Source organism: Peromyscus californicus, unplaced genomic scaffold (assembly GCF_007827085.1).
Source record: "Peromyscus californicus insignis strain IS unplaced genomic scaffold, ASM782708v3 Scaffold_11__1_contigs__length_118956290, whole genome shotgun sequence".
NCBI classification, from domain to species: domain Eukaryota; kingdom Metazoa; phylum Chordata; class Mammalia; order Rodentia; family Cricetidae; genus Peromyscus; species Peromyscus californicus.
Genome location: NW_026294402.1, coordinates 66,634,994 through 66,654,600, shown reverse-complemented (window position 1 = coordinate 66,654,600; position 19,607 = coordinate 66,634,994). Strand labels below are relative to the sequence as shown.

The following is a 19,607-nucleotide window of genomic DNA, read 5'->3' as shown; positions in this document are numbered from 1 at the left end:
TCCATACTGTTTTCCCTGCTTGGTACTCCCTGAAAGGATCTCCTTCTGGCCAAAAGTTCCCCTCTTAGTGAGGCCTTCCCTACCTCTCTAACAAAGTGGCCCTTCTCTACCCCACTGTCTGTCTCCAGCTGCGTTGTTTTCTCCATGGCACTTAACCCTGGCTGAGTGAACGTTTACTCTCTCTTTCCCGTCCACTGTGTAAGTTCTGTGGGACCAGGGCCTCAGAACTCCATGCACCTATCACAGAGGACTGACCAGCGTGGTAGCAGGCTCTCGGGAAGAACTTATTAGTGGTGATGTACAATCATAGCACTGGCAAACCCCGAGAGAGCTGATGACCTCTGGATGCTGCCACTTGACTGCCGTGTCAGAGTTCAGGATGGTTTGTGTGTCAGGTTATACTGTTTTAACTATGAGCTGTAGGAAGAACCAAAGTGAATGGACTACTTGGATGATGCCTTCATCCCGTGTGATGGTCCATTGGAATCAAGAAAGGGTAGAGGGCTGGGGAGAGGCCTCAGTGTGTAAAACATTTACAAATGAGGCCCTGAGCTCAGATTCCAGAAACTACGTAAAAGCTGGGTGTGAAATGTATTAGTCCATAATCTCAGTAAGAGATGGGGTGGGGGTAAGCCAGGCAGGGCTCCTCATGCCTTTAATCCCAGCATTTGGAAGGTAGTTGCAGAGGCAGGTGGATCTCTGTGAGTTTGAGAGTTTGTGGCCAGTATGGTCTACATAATGAGTTCCAGGCCAGCCATGGCTACATAGTAAGACCCTGTCTAAAAAAAAAAAAAAGTAAGAAAAAAGAAAGAGCCAGGTGGTGGTGGCACATGTCTTTTATCCTAGCAATTGGGAGGCAGAAACAGGCAGAACTCTGTGAGTTGAAGCCAGCTTGGTCTAGAGTGAGTTCTAGGACAACCAGGACTACACAGAGAATCCCTGTTTCAAAAAACAAAAACAAAACAAAACAACAACAAGAAAATGAAAAGAGCTTTGGAGGCTGGGAAGCCGACACAGGAGAATCCCCACAGGTCTACCAGCCTGGCCTCTGCAGTGGTAAACAACAAAGAAATTCTCTCAAGCAAGGAGACCGGTGAGGACCAAGACCCAAGCTGTCCTCTGATCTACACAGACGCGCGCGCGCGCGCGCGCGCGCGCGCGCGCGCACCGCGCACACACACACACACACACACACACACACACACACACACACACACACAAGCAAACAGAAGAGCTGGAAAAGAGAAGCAGCCATGGCAGAGACGAAGGCCCTGTGAACCCCTTCGCACCCATGTACTGAGAAGCAGCCTCCTGCTGTCCATCTCAGTGTTGGTATAGAGTTATCTTGGCTTTGTGTTCATATTTGTATTTAATGTACAGTTTCGGTTTTATGGTAACATAAGAACTAGTAGTTTTTATATTAGTGAATATTAAATGTTTTGAGATTTTTTTAAATTTAATTAGGATTTTTTTTTCTCTGTATAATGTAACTTGTAAAAGTCTAAAGAGGAGTGAGTCAGTGTTGGAGGTTAGCTGAAGCCAGGGACACATGGAGGAAGTTCTTAAACTCTAGAAGTGTTCTTTTCTCTGATGCTGTGATAAAATACTATGACCAGAGCACCTTAAGGAAGAAAAACTTTGTTTTAGCTCAGGGTTCCCGAGGGACAGAGTCCTTACAGCAGGGACCGAGTGAGGCATGCTGTCTCCAGGAGCATGAAGCCGCTGATGGCATCCATCTGCATACAGGAAGGAGAGAGAGAGAGAGAGAGAGAGAGAGAGAGAGAGAGAGAGAGAGAGAGAGAGAAAGAGAGAGAGAGAGAACTCGAACAAGAACACGAAGTGGGGTAAGGTTTATTAGACCCCTAAAGCCCGCCTCCAGTGACATACTTCCTCCAGCGAGGTGCACCTTCTAAAGGTGCCATAACCTCCTCAGACAACGTCCTCAACCGGGGGACAAGTGTTCAGCTACAGGAGCCCATGGGAGACATTTTTCATTCAAACCACAACAGGTATTTTTAACGAAATTAAGATACATGGAGTAGGTTTTTAAATTTTACCATGTTGTTGGGGCTGGGAGTGCAGCTCCATGCTAGAGTGCATGTTTGGCTTCAGCCCCTACAAAGTCCTGGGCTCAATTCTTAGCACCAAAAGTAAATGAATGAATACACAGTGAAATTTAAGTCTACCTACACCCAAGAGGTGAAAGTACCAAGAGGTAATTTTTGTTTATGTGATTGGAACTTCTGTGTGGCAAAAACTTCAACTCACCTGAATTTCTTGCTTAGACATCTGTACACAATAAAGACTTTATCACATATACTGATTCTGGGGCCCAGAGTGGGGAGGGGACACAGGGCAGACTCTAAATTCTAAACTGTGCCCTAGGCTCTCAAGAGACCAAAGAAGGGATTTGGTGCTTGGAAATTGGAGGCCAGTGGAGACACATTCTTTCTTTGAAAGGGGGTGTGAATGGTCCTCATCCTGTGTACATTTCACCTGAACACGCGTGTGCGTTTAAATATCTACTGCCAAGTGTAATTTAATAAAGGCCCAGCCACATGCCGCTGTGACATGGGAGAGCCAAGAGCTGAAGATGAGGCTGGGCTTGGGTGCAAGGGCTTCAGGAAGGAGAAGCCGCTCCAAACCACAGGGTGTTTCCACAGACAGCAGTTTGTCTATGGCCTGAATAGTTGTTGAGAATAAGGTGTCGCATGGCCAGGTGGCTTCAGAGTCGGGGTTTGGATCATCCACAGAATGAAGTACCCCCGGTCACCAACTATATAGGTAATAGTCACCTTGAACAACAGGTCACTTGCATTTGCATGTATATGAATCTGCTGAGTTTCTGTTTTAGGACTTTATTTTGTTTTAAAACAGTGCTATGTTCTATTTTTCTTTCACTTGTTTCTGCTTTGAGACAGAAGCTCTCTATGTAGCCCGTACTGCCTTGGAGAATACTATGTATCACAGGCTGACCTGGAATTCACGATCCTCTTATTTCTGCCTCCCAAGTGCTGGGATGACAGGCATGTGCCACCATGCCCAGCTCCTGTTTGTTTTCTTCTTTTAACAGCTCTACCATATGATATTTAGAAGGTGCCCCTCATTTATACCACAGCCCATTTGGCACTTGGGCCCAGCAGATTAAGACAGGCTGGAGACTTGATTGGTCTGTGATTTGGAGACAGGAAGTGGGTGGCAGAGAGACAGGGAGGCTGCACCCCGGGAGCACCCCCCAGTGGCTCTGTTTTACAGCTGTTTGGCCAGGCTTGCTCAGGTCCCTCCACCCTTTCTCTGATGAGGACTCAGGTGAATGTAGGATACCTAGTGGGTTCTCTGGGACCCTTCAGAAAGCTCCCCGCCAGGCAGGGGGAGGGGTGAGCAAAGGATTCCCTAGCAGAGGCTTCTTGGGGTAGGCTGTGGGATATTCCCACTGAGCTTTGCCAGATGAGATGCTGCTGTGGGCAGAGATGTAGTGTGGGATGGGATGTAGGATGTGTGCTGGTCCATAGCCCCTCCAGTGACCAGGTCAGGATAATTATACCACACACACTGTGGGAGACAGGAATATGGGAAGACCCCAGGATGAGTTCAACGAAGCTGGAAACTGTGTCTAAGTCCCAAGGCTGCTCCTGACTTGAGTGTGAGACCCTGGAGGAAATGACCAACCTAACGGAACTTGTACATCTCTTAGGTGATGAAAATACTGTCCCATGCTGGTGCTACAAGGGTCTGGCCCCAGTGATATAAAGGAGGGACCCTGCCTCCTGTCTGGCATGTAGGGACAATGAGCATGTCTGAAAAATCTTAAAGTGTGGTTTGGGGGTACAGAATTGGCCTGTCAGAGGGGCCACTGCTGACGGGCAGGTGCTGAGCTCCTCAGAGCTGAGTGCTGATGCCTTGACAAGAATCAGTAGGTGATTCTCTGGGGAGAGAGAGCGCTTTTCACAGCTGGGGATGGAGCTGAGTTGATAGAGTGCTTGCCTGGCATGCATGAAGCCCCAGGTTCCACCCTCTGCACCCTGTAAACTGTTTGTGATGATGCACAACGGTTACCCTAATACCCAGGAGGTGGAGGCAGGAGAATCAAGGTCAGTTTTAGCTGTGGAGTGAGTTCCAGACCATCCTGGGCTCCATAAGACCAGATGAAAGAGGACAGAAGGGATGGAGGGAGTGAGGGAAGGAGGGAGGGAGGAAGAAAGGATAGTATAGGCCATAATCCAGGTCAGGCCACATAGTGTAGATGGCACGTCTGCTGGTTGCCTGCAGGATGTCCCCTCCCTTGTGACCCCTGGCACCATGGTTAGTGGCGGTGCTCAGGCAGGGGCACTGTAGGTACGCCCTGCCTTTGAACAGCTTCTCCATGCTGGGCTGACCTCATGTTACTCGGTACAAGACAGAAATCTGAGAAGACCCCACGTGATTTTAGGAAGTGATTTCTTTTTCTCGGGTGTTTTGGCTTGAGTATAGGTTTAGGTCTGTCAGGGTGGGTCAGCAGGCTTTATTTTGTGTCCACATTGACTGTAGGCGTGCGGTATTGAGGAAGCTTCAGAAGCCAGATTTGGGCTGGAGATTTGGGGGTGCTTCTTTATCCTGCTGCTGTGTGGCATTGGGCTCCACACAGGAGACCGAGGCACAGATGGTAGGAGCTGGTGTTTCTGCCTCAGACCTTGGCCATGCCCAGGGCGCTTTGGAGCTCCATTTAGTCCATGGGCAATGTTTATGGCATCTCATTTGTGGACACAGCAGTGTACTTGAGGTTTCCTACTCTCTGCTTTCTTAATCCATTAATAAATTATTTTGGAATGTTGGTGTTGTCTGGTCAAGAGTGGAACTTTTTGCCTCGTAAGTATTTAAAACTGCATTATGAACAACACCAGTGTTCTTGTGGCCATAAATACAATGTTGGTGCTCTTCATTTCCAGGTTCTAGCCTTGCATGCACAGGTGACTCAGCGTTCTCATTTTTCATAATAGAGTCTTCTTTGCTAGCCTGACCTTAGAGATAAGAACACACTCAGGGAGGTGATACGTGTATCCGCCTGGGATTCGCCTCTAATCCCTGAGTGAGAAATAGGTCCCGCCCCTCTCATGCTTCCTCCTCTCTCCTGGTTGAGCCTTTCGGTTGTTTTAAAATATGTTTATTTACCCTTTAAAAGATTTGGGGGGGCCGGACGGTGGTGGTGCACGCCTTTAATCCCAGCACTCGGGAGGCAGAGCCAGGCGGATCTCTGTGAGTTCGAGGCCAGCCTGGTCTCCAAAGCGAGTTCCAGGAAAGGCGCAAAGCTGCACAGAGAAACCCTGTCTCGAAAAACCAAAAAAAAAAAAAAAAGATTTAGTGGGGGAGGAGTGTGTATGTGTGTGTGTATACTTCTGCCAGAGTGCCCAGAGGCCAAAGGGGTCTCCTGGAACTGGCATTACAAATGGTTGTGAGCCACCATGTGGGTTCTGAGACTCAAACCCAGGTCCTCTGGAAGAGCAGCCAGTGCTCTTAACTGCTGAGCCGTTTCTCCAGCTCCCTGCTGCTTTTTGGTTTATTTGTTGCTATTTGTGAAACAGGGTCTCACATAGCCCAGGCTGGCCCCAAACTTGCTATGGAGCCAAGGGCTTCAGCTTTTGATCCTTTTGCCTCCACCTGCCAATGCTAGGGTGACAGGCACGGGGTCACCATCTCAGGGTTTATGTGCTGCTGGGGATCAAACCCACGGCTCTGCTTATGTTAAGTGAGCACTCTACCTACTGAGTCACTCCGTAGCCCACGCCGTGCCTTTCTGCATCTTGGCTCTATTTCTGAAGCTTTTAGAAATCATCACAAGGATCAAGACGTGAACATACCTTAAGTATTATTTTGAGCATGAATTCTGTATTTTTCCAGAGCCTGAGTACATGAGGCCTCACTGTGTTTATTACTAAATGTGGGTGTGTATTCGAAGTGCAGGGACTGCACATGACCTTTGATAGTCTCTTCTCAGCTCAGACTTTTTTTGGGGGGAAGATTTATTTTATGTATGTGGCTGTTTGCCTGCATGTATGTCTATGTACCACGTACATATAGTGCCCTGGAGGCCAGAAGAGGGCACTGGGTTCTCTGGAACTGGAGTTATAGATGGTTGTGAGCAGCCACGTGGGTGCTGGGAACCTAACTCAGTTCTTTCACAAGAGCAACAGCTGCTCTTAACCACTGAGCCATCTCTCCAGCACAGTCACAGGATTTTAAGATTCTGTTTCAGAACATAAACATGCTGTAAACAGAGAGGTGATCTGTCTGCTACCAAGATAGAGAAGCCAGAGGCCCACCCATGCAGAAAGGTGAAAGTTGGCATCCTGAGGGCAGAGGGCAGTCCTCAAGTTACCAGAGCCTACGCATATGTTGTAGGGGTTAGTCCAAGTGACCTGATCTTGAGAGCCCTGGTTAAGTTGCTATGGTCTCCAGCCCAGTTAAAAGGACCCTTCCTTCTCATGACCTCTTTTCTTCTTTTGTGCCATTTCTCTTGAACGAGGTGGGTTTGACAGACAGCTGTAGCACTCAGTACTAAAGATGTACTAATTCCTACCCTCACCCCCCCCCCCCCCCCCCCCCCCCCCCCCCCCGCAGCAAAATAACTTGGGCTGGAGAGATGGCTCAGTTATTCAGGGCGGCTCCTGCAGAGGACTCAAGTTCGGTTCCTGGCACTCACGTCAGGCCGCTCATAACGAACTTCCTGTAACTCCAACTCCAAGGGATCTGATGCCCTTCAGGTTCTAAGAGCACCTGCCCTCAAGTGTACAAACCCACAAGAGACACACATATCCTCAAAATTGAAAAACAGTTAAAAAGTATTTTTAAAAACCAGACCATTTTGTTGTCAAGGTTATTCAAACCTCAAGCCCCCTTGAGCTCTGTGCTCCTTTTCAGACCTCACCTTCCTTTTCCAGATGGTGTCCCCAGGGAGTTGTAAAGGCCCTCCTGGGCGCCAGGAGGCTGTCTTGGGGTCATGGAACTCTTGTCAGCTTCCTGTCTTTGCAGGAAGTGCCCACGGGACACAATGCTTAGTTTTGGGAAGGCTGTGGCATTCTGTCTGCTTCAGGGACATGGAGAGGAGCTCTGCGTATTGTTCATTTTAGGCTTCTAGTGACTCACTCTTACCCTTCAATTTTAATAGTGGTTCTGTGTGTGTGTGTGTGTGTGTGTGTGTGTGTGTGTGTGTGTGTGCATGTATGTGTATGTGTGAGTGTGTGCATATACATGGAGGCCAGGGATAACCTTGGGTGTGATTTCTCAGGTGACACCCTCCTTTTTTTTGACTCTGGGGTCTCTCACTGGCTTGGGATTCACCAAGCCTGGCCAGCAAACTCCAGGGCTCCACTCGCCTCTGCCTCTCTGGCACTGGGATTACAAGCGCAGGCCATCATCACCATCATGATACTCAGGGTTTTTTTTTAATGTTCTGAATTAATCTTTTAAGGAATCCTGAGTGTTGAACTCAGGTCCTCACGCTTGTGTGACAGGCACTTTACTGATGGAGACAACAAAATTCTGGCTTTCCCTCTGGCCTTTCAGGCATGCCCTCTAGGGGTAAACGTGTTGTCATTTGAAGTTTTAACTTATTCCTTATTAGCCTGGCAGTGGCCTCCCTCTGACTGGACAGCCACAGCATCACACTCAGGGGGATTACTTTTGGGTTCCAGCTCACTTCTTATTTCCTGGACTTGCTCAAAGGCGCACTGAGGCTCTCCAGCTTCCCTCCTCCCTCTTAGTTGCTGTGTTAACTAAGTCGTATGATAAAGTGGAATTATCCACACACATCAAACGAGTCCCCCGAACCCCGATGCCAGGCAGCACACTGCAGGCTTGGGCATCACTGTCCTAGGAAAGGAAGCTGCAAAAGATTTGTGATGCTGTGGCTGCCTTTCCTCAGAGCCAGGATGCCCTCTGTGTGCCTGGCAAGGCCGCTGGGAGTTAGAGAGGAGCAGGGACACGTGCACCAGGCTTACGTGACTAATCATACTCCCTGGTCATGTGTGATGGCCCAGGGAGAGGACACGTCTCCATCTGGCATGGGTTTTGAGCTCTGCCAAGAGCTGCGTTTTTGTTCCCACACACATGCCCATTGATCTCACTAACTAAAGCGATTAGCATCACTTAGCAGCCTTTTCAGAAAGCCTTATTTCCACTCCAAAACACCACTTTTATTGCCAAAGTGCTACAATGTTGCATCCTGGCAATTGATCAGCGTTTACTGCCAGATTATGTAAGCCCTTGGTGGGGCTGCCTGATGGGGCAAATGTGTCTGTGATGTGTGTTAGGACCTTACACCAGGCCTGGCGGACGGAAGTGGAGAACAGCTGTCCTTAGATTAATTCACTCATTAATTCAGTGTTTATGTTTTGATTGGATAGGAAATCTACATTTACTTAAGGCACTCAGCTGAGAAACTATCTGGTTGAGGTTTGTTGTCGAGGAAATGCAAACTGTGGCCGGTTCATGACATTCGGATACATGGACTGCTTTACCAACCTGGAGCTGGGATTGGAAGAAACCATGGTGGCCATATTCAAAGACTGAGATGCAATTAGTGTTGACTGTAGTAACTGTGGTAAAGGACTATTAAAACCCTAGTTGAGCTTCTCATTAGTAAAATCAGAAGAAATGTTTTCATTGAAGAGTCCCATAAGGAGAGATTGTTGGTGAATGAAAAGAAACTCCCTTGGGTAGATAAAACACAAAAAAGAGCCCCAGTGGAAAAAATTTGTTTGTATAGAGGCTCTTTAAAAAAAAAAAAAAAGCCACAGGGCTGAGGTATATTCAGTGGTCCAGTGCTCACTTAGCACCTGGAAGGCCCTGGGTTTGGTCCCCCGCACTGACCACAAAAGATCTGTAATGGACTTTGAAAAACAGAAAGAATCCCATGATGCTGCTGAGAAAGGGGTGAAGATGTGACTGATGAGTTTGGTAACTGTCCATCAAGCATTGCTTCATATGTGACTGGTGAGTTTGGTAACTGTCCATCATGCATTGCTTCATATGTGACCGGTGAGTTTGGTAACTGTCCATCACATTGCTTCATGGATCCAAGGCAAGGTTATCTGTTTTTAGAATACAGTCTTCCTGCCCTCCCCATTGCCAGCCCACTTGCTCTGTTTAAGGACATTAGTAGGCCTTCCTGTAACAAGCCTAATTCAAACCATTGGGACACACACACACACACACACACACACATACATACACACTCACACACACACACACAATGCAAGTTAGTTAGGTTCAAAGGTTTGTCTCCCCAGCCCTCCTCAAATGATAGTAAAGGAATCAACAGGTCGAGACCCACAACAGGTGAAGAGTGTGGGTGCCTGGTTAGTGGAGGGGCACGGGTAGCCCTAGATTACTGAAGGAGGCAGGGGAGAAGGGTCAAGACCCAGTGAATCACTTAAGGACTTGGGGAACTGAAGTGGTTAGCCCTCAGAGTGTTGTCAACACCCCGAAGATGGACTGGCTTCTCCCTGAACCTCTCCCAGACTCCAGAAGCATCAGGGAAAACCAATGGACTTGGAACAAGTAGTGTGTGGACTGAGGGGCACTGATGGCAGCTGGGCCCTCCAATTGTCTTCTGCCATGTCTTATGACACCAGTAGACATGTGTGCAGCCCGGCAGTGGAGTGACAATGATCAGTTTGGAGGACTTCATTTTCCAGCCTGCCCTTGTAGTTGGGGTGGCCAATGAGTAGGCTTTTCTCAAGAAGAGATATGTGCGGATGTTTGTACACATGTGAGTGCAGCGCCCTCAGAGTCCAGAAGAGGGCGTGGGGCCTGATTGAGCCAGAGTTACAGGTGGTTGGGAGCCCCCTGACATGGTTGCTGGGAGTGGAACTCAGGTTCTCTGAAAGAGTGGTGCGTGTTCTTCATCACTCAGATATCTCTCCAGTCCCAAGAACTAATTTTTTTTTTAAAGAAACAACTAAAATACTCGTGTATATTTTCATAGCACAAATTGGATATAGAAGGAAGCACAGACACAATTGGATAGAGGGAATGAAGTCCCTTTGCAAAACTCTGTGCACATGTACTTGAAACTCTGGTTGTAACAAACAACTTTGTTGGGAAATTCAATACCAGAGTTGATTGCAGAATAGAAAGGAAGACTCAGGAAGACCCCGGAGAGGGACAGAAACCCGATGGTTGTTATCTGTGAGGGGCGGTCACAGGTCTCCTGGGGGTCTCCGTGGCTGCTGCAGTTTCTCAGGGTGGTTTCTGCTTGGGGCACTCTGCAGTAGGCATGGCACTTGTCCTGCTTTGGGCCAGTTCTGCAGGCATCTGGCATGGGTGGCCACACCCTGCTTAGGAGAATGCCGTGATTCTTGCTGTGGTGTCAGGACCCATCACAAAATAAAGATTTTGAGTCTTATTCCCCCCAACCCCTGAACCCTCACCCCTAACCCTCAGGAGCACTTTTCAGATGAATATACTTGGTGAACTTTTTGGTATGAAAAAAGATTTTTAAAACTTCCATCATTTATTCTCGTTGTTATTTTCGCAAATAATTCTTTAGGGTAAAACATGTCTTAAACGTTACATGTAGATAGTATTAAAGGTCTCAAAGCTAGGGAAACTGGGATGGAGCCCAGTTGGTAGCTTTGCTTAGCATGCATGAAGCCCTGGGTTTGTCTGCCAGTGCTGTGTAAACTAGGCGTGGTGATATACCTTATAACCTGAGTGCTCAGGAGGTGAGGACATTCTGGGATACAGAGCAAGTTTGGAGCCTGTCTGGGATACATAAGACCTGGCCTCAAGGAAAAAACAAAACAAAACGGAGGTGGACAGCTAGATGCCTCAGTAGGTAAAAGTGCTTGCTGTCAAGCCTGATGCCCCGAGTTCGAATTTTAGGGTATACATAGAAGCTGAGAACTGACTCCTGTGTATTGTCTTCCGGTCACGTGCTTACTGTGGCAAATATGCATCTATATACATGTATACACATCTATCCATACACAAAATAAATAAATGTAAAAGATTTTAAAGTCAGATGTGCATTGAGAAGGCTGATGGTATTTGGGGAGGAAAATTGTGAGAGGAAGAGAAGACTAAAGATGAGCCTCGGAGTTTCTTAGCTCGTGCCTATTTTCATGGAAAAGTACCTTGTTCTTAATTGCTGGCAACCAGAACACTCTCTTGGTTAAAAATAAATAGCACCAAGTGTGAGGAAACCTACTAAGGGGAAAAAAGTGAGCAGACTAGCTGGAAACCAGAGTGGAGCTATGCCAGAGGCCAGGTCATTACACCAGAGTCTGCCCTCAGACCAGGACGGCAGCCAGGGTTGGCCAGCCTGCCATCACTGGGGCTCAAGGACACCCAGAAAGGAGTGCAGGTCAGGACAGTGCTCAGCCATGGCTTCCAAAGTCTCTGTGCTGTTTAGAGTGTCCAGCTGGCTTTGAACCCTGGTATCTCTCCCCATAGCCATCCTAGTCTTTATCTAAGCAGATGTGGTCTAATACAATGTTCTCTTTCCTCCTGCCAGCCGGGACTCTGAACCATGGAGCTGTATTTTGGTGAATACCAACACGTGCAGCAGGAATATGGAGTCCACCTGAGACTCGCCAGTGACGACACCCCAAAGCCAAGGAATTCCCAGCCCTCAAAGGCAGGCTCCTATGGTGTCAGTATTAGGGTCCAGGGAATTGATGGCCACCCCTATATAGTCCTGAACAACACTGAACGGTGTCTAGCAGGTATGCCTTTTCCAGAAAACGGGCCAGCGTTTCCATCTTCAATGATAAATAATTTGTCCTTACATCCAAGCAACGGGACGGGGTTGAAGGAGAACCGTCCAGAGGAACTGCAGTTTCCAGAAAACCCATACCTGCAGACCAGCCCGATGAGAAACCAGAAACAGTCCTCGCTCCATGAGGGCAGGAATGGAGTTGTAGAACGCAAAGACGGGCCCCCGAAACTACCCCACGTGCTCAACTTTCAGAAGCACCCCGAGCTTCTGCAACCCTATGACCCTGAAAAGAATGAGGTGAACTCGGAAAAGCATCACCCTCCGGAGAGTCCCTGGCTGAGAAATGCACCGGAAGAAGGGACCAACCACAAGAAGCCCCGGAATTACTTTCCCAAACCTTGCAGTTCCCAGCCCAACAGCCCTACTTTGGAAGATGTAGCCAAGACCAACACGACGGCGATCCGTCTCTGCAGCTCCGTGGTCATAGAAGACCCCCAAAAGCAGACCTCAGTGTGCGTGAATGTTCAGAGGTGCGCCAAGGAGGGGGCGGGAGAGGAGGCCCTTTCCCCTCGACGGAAATCCCCAACCACCCCCAGCCCACAGGCCTACTCTGAAACCAAGAAAAGTAGGCCAGATGTACTACCCTTCCGGCGACAAGATTCCGCAGGACCCATTCTGGATGGGGCTCGGTCACGGAGGTCATCTTCATCATCCACGACTCCCACCTCAGCCACTTCCTTGTACAGATTTTTACTTGATGATCAGGAATGTGCCATCCATGCTGACAATGTCAACCGCCACGAAAACAGAAGGTATATCCCCTTCTTACCAGGAACTGGGCGGGATATCGACACCTGCTCCATTCCCGGGGTGGACCAGTTAATCGAAAAATTTGACCAAAAGCCTGGGCTTCAGAGAAGAGGAAGGTCTGGGAAGAGGAACAGGATCAATCCGGATGACAGGAAAAGATCTCGAAGCGTAGATAGTGCCTTTCCGTTCGGTCTCCAGGGAAATACAGAATACCTCACAGAGTTCAGCAGGAACCTGGGCAAGTCCAGCGAACACCTCCTCCGGCCGTCCCAGGTCTTCCCGCAGAGGTCGCAGGCCCCGGAGCACCGTGGGAAACACAGTCCCAGCTCTACCCTTGCAAAGCTGCAGGGTACCACTCAGGGTGCCCACCCCAAGCCTCCCCTCCAGAACAAAGACGGGAAAGCTCTGAACAAAGGAAGTCAGGAAAGTGTGGTGGCTTGTGCCTCCTCCCTTCCAGCACCGAATAAAAAAGAGGAAGAAATCAAAATAGCCACCGCCACGCTGATGTTACAGAACCGGGCTGTGGCCGCCACACCTGATTCTGGGGCCAAGAAAATTTCGGTGAAGACATTTCCTTCGGACTCTAATACACAGGTAACCCTTGTGTTTTGCCTTTTCAAAGTGGCCTAGGCAATGTGCCTTCGGAATGAGTGCCCTAAGTCTTGAATCAGTAATGGCACATTTGATGAGTGTGTGTGCAAGCGCACGCGCACATGTGCATACACGTGCACATACATAGGTGTGCAGGTGCATATGTGTGTGTGGAGGCCACAGGTTGTCGTCTGGTGTCTTCCTCTGTCTCTCTCCACCTTTGTTTTTGAGGTGGGATCTTTCACTGAACCTGGAGCTCACTGATGGAGCCACACCTCCCCAGGGCTGGGGTGACAGGCAGGTACAATGCATGGCCTTTTCACGGGTGCTGGGATCGAACTCGGATCCTCGTGCTTTAGAGCAAGCACCTTCCCAAACTGAGCCGTCTCTCTAGCTCTTGCACATTTTGTTTTATTTTGTTTATCTAATGTTTTTTTTATTTATTTGAGTTTTTTGAGACAGGGTTTCTCTGTGTAGACCTCCTGCCTCTGCCTCCTGAGTGCTGGGATTAAAGGCATGCACCACCATGGCCCAGCTGTCTTATTATGATGATGATGATGATGATGATGATGATGATGATTATTATTTATCAGATTATGTCCTACTGTCAACTGTATAGTTTTCTAGATTACTTTGAGTGCTGCCAGGTTCACTTTTTATGAACTTCTCTGTCAAATAGTACACAGAGAGACTCTATTTCTCTTCACGTGTGTGAAGTCTGGATGTATTCAGAATGAGTTTTAACACACAGGTTCTGAGGTTAGGTTTGCATCTGTATACTTTTATTCTTTTTTTTTTTTTGATTTTTTGAGACAGGGTTTCTCTGTGTAGTCCTGGAACTCACTCTGTAGACCTTGAACTCACAGAGATCCGCCTGGCTCTGCCTCCCGAGCGCTGGGATTAAACGTGTGCACCACCATCACCTGGCTACTTTTATTCTTGAAATTAGGTGGCTAGGTTGGTTTCTGGTCTGAGAAATCAGGTTAATCTTAATTTAGGTTAATTGCAAAGTGATAGAGTCTAAGTGGCACATTGAGTGTTTTGATAGTGAACAGTTAAAAAAAATAATAACAGTAATAAAAACAATGATAAGGCTGGTATCGTTCCAGGGGTTATGATATTATAGCATTGCACCAGCTGTGTGCAGCTTTGCTATTAACCTTCATTTACCATTGAGAAAACCCAGGGGAATGAGAAGTCGCTTGCCCAAGGGTCCACAGCTCACGGATGTTGGGATGAGGAGGCTGGCCAGATGGATTGATTTTGGAAAGGAGTGTGCTGGCCGCTTCTGCTTCAGGGTCACTGCCATCTTCCTGGAGTGTCACCCCCTTGGTCTAATAACAAACTTCATTATCTTCCAGGCCACACCAGATCTGTTAAAGGGCCAGCAGGAGCTCACGCAACAAACCAACGAAGAGACGGCCAAGCAGATCCTTTACAATTACCTCAAAGAAGGGTGCGTGGTTCTCCTTGGAGAAGAGAGTCGTTGCCGTGTCTGGTGGGGTCTAGACTTGTATTTGAGGCTTTGTATTGAACCTTTCTTTCCTGTTCTACCTGAACCAGGTTCGTCTCTATGGAGGCAGTTTCCTACTAGGTATAGCGGGTAGGGAAGGATGTTCTTTGTAAGTCAATTAAAAACATACAGAGTTTATATTTGTGTATGTGTGTGTCCGTGAGAAATGCATATGTGTGCATATGTATGTACAGGTGCACTTGACATTCAGGCTCATGTGGGGGTCAGAGGTCAAAGTCAGGTATCCTTCTCTACCGTCCTCCACTTCTTTCTTTCTTTCTTTCTTTCTTTCTTTCTTTCTTTCTTTCTTTCTTTTTTTTTTTTTTTTTTTTTTGAGACAAGATCCCTCACCGAACCTGGAACTCCCAGTTTCAGCTAGCCTGGCTAGCCAGCCAGCCCTTGGGATCTGCCTGTCTCTGCCTCCAACCCCGGGGCTGCAGATGTGTGCCACCATGCCCAGCTTTTGTGTATTTAGGGTCCTCACTCAGCGTTTACTCTCCCCTGCTTTAAATCAATGTTTTAAAAAAGGACTTTTACTGCATCAAAACAAGTTCTGGGATGGGAGGTCTACTGGTCAGCCCCACCTCGAGGTCTCCATCAATCCTTACTGGAAATCACAAATGAAAGCTCTTCCTTTCTCCCAGAGGGAGGCCTGGCCGGAACCCAGGCTTCCATGATTGTCAAGCACTCGGGAGGCATCCGAGAGCAATGTTTGCCCTGCTTATCTTGGAAATTCAGTTGCAGCCACTTGGGTTCTTCTCCTCCATGCCACCATGCTGGGATTCTGGAGCAGGAATCTGAAGCTTCTACCGCAGTCCTCTTACGGAATGGTTAGAAGAAAGGCTTCCACGTATGATGTGAATGAAAGTCAGCCGCCTGAGATGTGCGGCATTCAACTCTGGTGTTTGTGTTCTGTGATTTGTGATTGACTTGTCAGCCTCACAGAGCTGGCCATGTGGGTTCAGAACACTACACAGGGCCTTAAAAATGGCTGCAGAGTTTTTACAGGCTTCCCCTTGTGAAATTAAGGTAGAAGACTGTGGTTTTTAAATTCTCTTTCCTTCCTCTCCCCCTCCTCTGAGCCTTCTCTCTCTCCCACCCCTCCCACCTCCCCCCTCTCTTTCCTGTCTTTCTCACTTGATTTGTTGAGAGACAGGTGAGACCAAAGTTAATAGTAGGTGCCTGTTTAAGGAATTTTATTTTAAATCCCTTAATTGCCAGGGGTGCGGTAAAAGGAGCTGATTAACCGTGGCAGTCAAGACAAAGGGCTGCTGTTGGACCGTCTTGGTATTGGGGCTTCTTTTTCTTAAACAGGGGCTAAATCAGTTAAAAGTCCTTGAACGTTTTAGTAGCTTGAGATTGAAAAGCATGAGTGTGTGTGTTTAATTCTCTCTGGGACAAATGTGAGCACTGAGTTGAGCGATAGCTTACCGCATTTTCACTGTGCGTGATTCAGATTGTGTCTGTCATGCTCAGATACTCAGGAATGAACACCACTGTCCGAGATGGAGTGGCAATGTCCTTCCATCCTGCCCATCAGACACGGGTTTTGTCTGTAGCCTGGACTCACTCAGACCGCTTTCAGTCTATCTTCAAGGGCTCTCACTGTGAGCGTAAGGGCGTGCAGAAGATCTTGCGGCCGATGGCTTCGTCCTGTAATGCCTTCTCCGCTGCTGTTTTGCAGAAGCACAGACAACGAGGATGCCACCAAAAGGAAAGTCAACCTGGTCTTTGAGAAAATCCAGACTTTAAAGTCTCGAGCAGCAGGGAGTGCGCAAGGAAATAATCAAGTAAGCTGTGGTGTTTGTGTTCTGTAGAGCGTGTTTAACGTGAAATGTGGAGAGGGACCGGTTTCTTCAGCTGCTGCTGGCAGCAGCAAGTAGGATGTCCCCCTCAAGAAGAAAGCAGTGCCTCAGATGACCAGCCTGGCTTTAAACACAGGTTAAACAACCTAATCCAAAACACTTTAAAACCCCAAACTTCTTGAGTGTTGACACGGCATATGTGGAAAATTCAACACCGGACCACATACAGGAACGTGAACACAAACTCCTTTACATGCAGAAAGTTGTTAAAACCATCAGATCAAATTTATGTGATTTAAATGAATTTTGCATTTCTACTCGTGTTTACAGAATATCTAATTATATTCATGCAGCTATTCCAACCCCAAAGTAATGACCCCAAATCTGAAATCCTTCTAGAGCCAACCATCTTGGAGTTGACCAGCTGAAACAGAGAATGTTTTTATTCATCAGCTGAATGATCGGGTAGAAGAGCTCTAGCACTTGTGGCTGTGCCTGTGACTATGCTGTGAGTGTGAAGGTGGTGGTGGAGGGTGCACGTGTGTATGTGTGTGTGCAAGTTTGCACATGTGTGCAAATACTCAGCATGCCTGTGACTATGCTGTGAGTGTGAGGGTGGTGGTGGAGGGTGCACGTGTGTTTGTGTGTGTGCAAGTTTGCACATGTGTGCAAGCACTCAGCATGCCCGCAACTATGCTGTGAGTGTGAGTGAAGGGTGGTGGTGGAGTGTGTGTATGTGAGTGTGTGTGCAAGTTTGCACATGTGTGCAAATACTCAGCATGCCTGTGACTATGCTGTGAGTGTGAGGGTGGTGGAGTGTGTGTGTGTGTTGTGTGTGCGGTATGTATACAGGACTGTAATTCTGATTTGGGAACTTAAAACTGTAATTTGCTTGTACACAGCTTTCAGGAGCTATACCTAATACTCCTTTCCATTAAAAAAATTTGTTGGCAATTTCATGTGCGTGTATAATGAATTTTAGTTGTTTTCCCAACCAATCCTCTTCTCTGATAGTTCTTGTTGTGAGACAGGGTCTCACTATGTAGACCAGGCTGGCCTAAAGCTCACAGATCCATCTGCCCGTGCCTCCAGAGTGCGCTGGGATCAAATCTCTCATATTTCTTCAACATTAATTTAGTATTTTTTAAATTTAAATCACAACTACTATTTTTGCTTTTTATTTACTTGCATGTTCTGGGGAGAACACAGCCTTTGGACTTGATATTAAGATTGTCATTATGGATTATGGACTTGGAGCAATCAGCCGGAACTGAGGAAGTCAGTGTGTCCCTTCTGCAAATAGGATGTCTAAGGTCAAAGCGGTCTTTGTGAGAAGGCAGGGAGGCAGGATATTCTAGGTTGGAAGAGTGGCACAGACAATATTAAGAACTGTGAGTCTGCCATGTTTATGTTTCTTGAAGTAACTTTATGTAGTTGCTACACGAAACCAGGATGTGGAGAGAGCTAGATAGGACATTTCCGTTCTAGGCTACCATGAAAGGCATTTTTATTTTCTTTTGAGACAGGATCTCATGTAGCTAAAGCTGGCCTTGAACTTGTGATTCTCTTGCCTCCAGCTCACGAGTGCTGGGTTTACAGGTGTGTACTGCCACACCTGTTTATATGGTTCAGGGATGGAACCCGGGCTTCCTGTGTGCCTGGCAAGTGCTCTCAGACAGACACAAATGCTGTTATTGTATTGCAACAGTTCGTTCCTTTTGCTGCCTTTAGAGAGAGGTAAGATCAGAGAGAGGCCAGTTAAGAAGCCCGGCTGGCTTGAGAAAGGCAGGATGAGATCTCTGGCACCGTGCACAGTGTCCCCCTTCTCCTTCTTGTGTTCTGAATCTGATCCTTTGCTGGCAAAATTTTGGGCTTTTATCTTTTGGTGTGTGTGTGTGTGTGTGTGTGTGTGTTAGTGTGTGTTACGTGATTCCCTAGGGGAGAACGTTAGAGCGTTTTCGTTATGGACTGAGACCATCGTGGAAAGTGCAAAGGGATAGAGTTTTGTTTTCCTTTCGTCTCTCCTCGCTGCCTTCTTCCCCAGCTCTCTCCCCTTCCTTCCCCTTTTCCTCTTTTGTATGTGATTTCTCCCACTGGGTTGGATTTAGGTTCTAAGATGGACTGCCTTCATTCCGCGGGGAAAACTTGGCACTCCTGCTGGCACGCCTGCGCTTTTGCCGCGGGGCTCTCCTGCCGGTCCCCGCAGTCCATGAGAAGCGTCTCTTGCAGGTTTATGATACACAACCCTCACCCGGATCAGTGACTTGTGAGCCTTGACGCTGCCTCTTCTAGCTTAGATTTCTGCTTTTATCGCTTCGCCTGCCACTTAACTGCAGGATTTTAGCCAATTCCTCTTGAGAGCTTCATTCTGTTATCATTTCCATGGTAGAGAGGAAACAGGAGCCCTTGACATTCACACTCAGATCAGACCCCAGCCCTCCTAACGGACTATTTTATCTGGCCCCTCTCCGTGGTGGGAACGCAAGGACTGGAAGGAGGGAACCAGTTTGGCCCTAGTGTGTTCATTTGCCCTTGCTGACAGGCCTAGGCTGAGCGTGGGGGATGAAAGTCTGCCTGGCCATCGGGAGCATTATCCCCCAGGGCAAGGGAGGTTTGGAAATGGAAGGGCTGACTGCTCAGACACACAGGTTTCTGGAGAATGTCACGCAGCAGGTGTTTCTTCAACAAAGACTTTTATGCTGGTTTATTGGAGTTGAACTTAAAGTAAATAGTGCGGATCCTAACTGTGTAGTTCGCTGTGTTTTTAACACAGATTTGCATCTGTGCAAATCCTACTCGGACAGGGTGTGCCCTTCACCCAGAACTTTCCTGAATGTTCTTTCCCTGTCAGCCATGTCCCTTCTTTCTTAAGGTAATCGTATGGTGACACCCATCACCTTGGTGAGTTTTACTTAAATTTCATATAAATAGTCACCTGATTAACTGTCTGTCCAGCTTTATTTCTTCAATATTGTATCAGTGAAGTTCATTAATATTATACTTATCAGTAACTATTTTTTATTTCATATTGATTTGTGTGTGTGTGTGAGTGAATGTGTGTGTGTGTACACACACTTGTGTATTTCTGGTGACTATTTCCAGCTTGGGACTCTTAACAATAAAGCTACAGTGGACATTGGACATTATTTTTCGCGCCCTTTTTCAGTGGACACACACTCATTTCTCTGGCATA

At 47.6% G+C, this 19,607-nt stretch overlaps 1 protein-coding gene across 3 annotated transcripts in view; it reads left to right on the top strand.

The window, feature by feature from the left end:
* Cgnl1 (cingulin like 1) overlaps positions 1–19,607 on the top strand; it is a 154,189-nt gene that overhangs the window by 28,878 nt on the left and 105,704 nt on the right. For all 3 annotated transcript variants that reach the window (XM_052713808.1, XM_052713789.1, XM_052713798.1), the window contains 3 exons: positions 11,492–13,099; positions 14,458–14,552; positions 16,294–16,399. In XM_052713808.1, coding sequence (XP_052569768.1) covers positions 11,507–13,099; positions 14,458–14,552; positions 16,294–16,399 — 1,794 coding nt within the window. In that variant the 5' untranslated portion in view covers positions 11,492–11,506. The remainder of the gene's footprint in view (positions 1–11,491; positions 13,100–14,457; positions 14,553–16,293; positions 16,400–19,607) is intronic.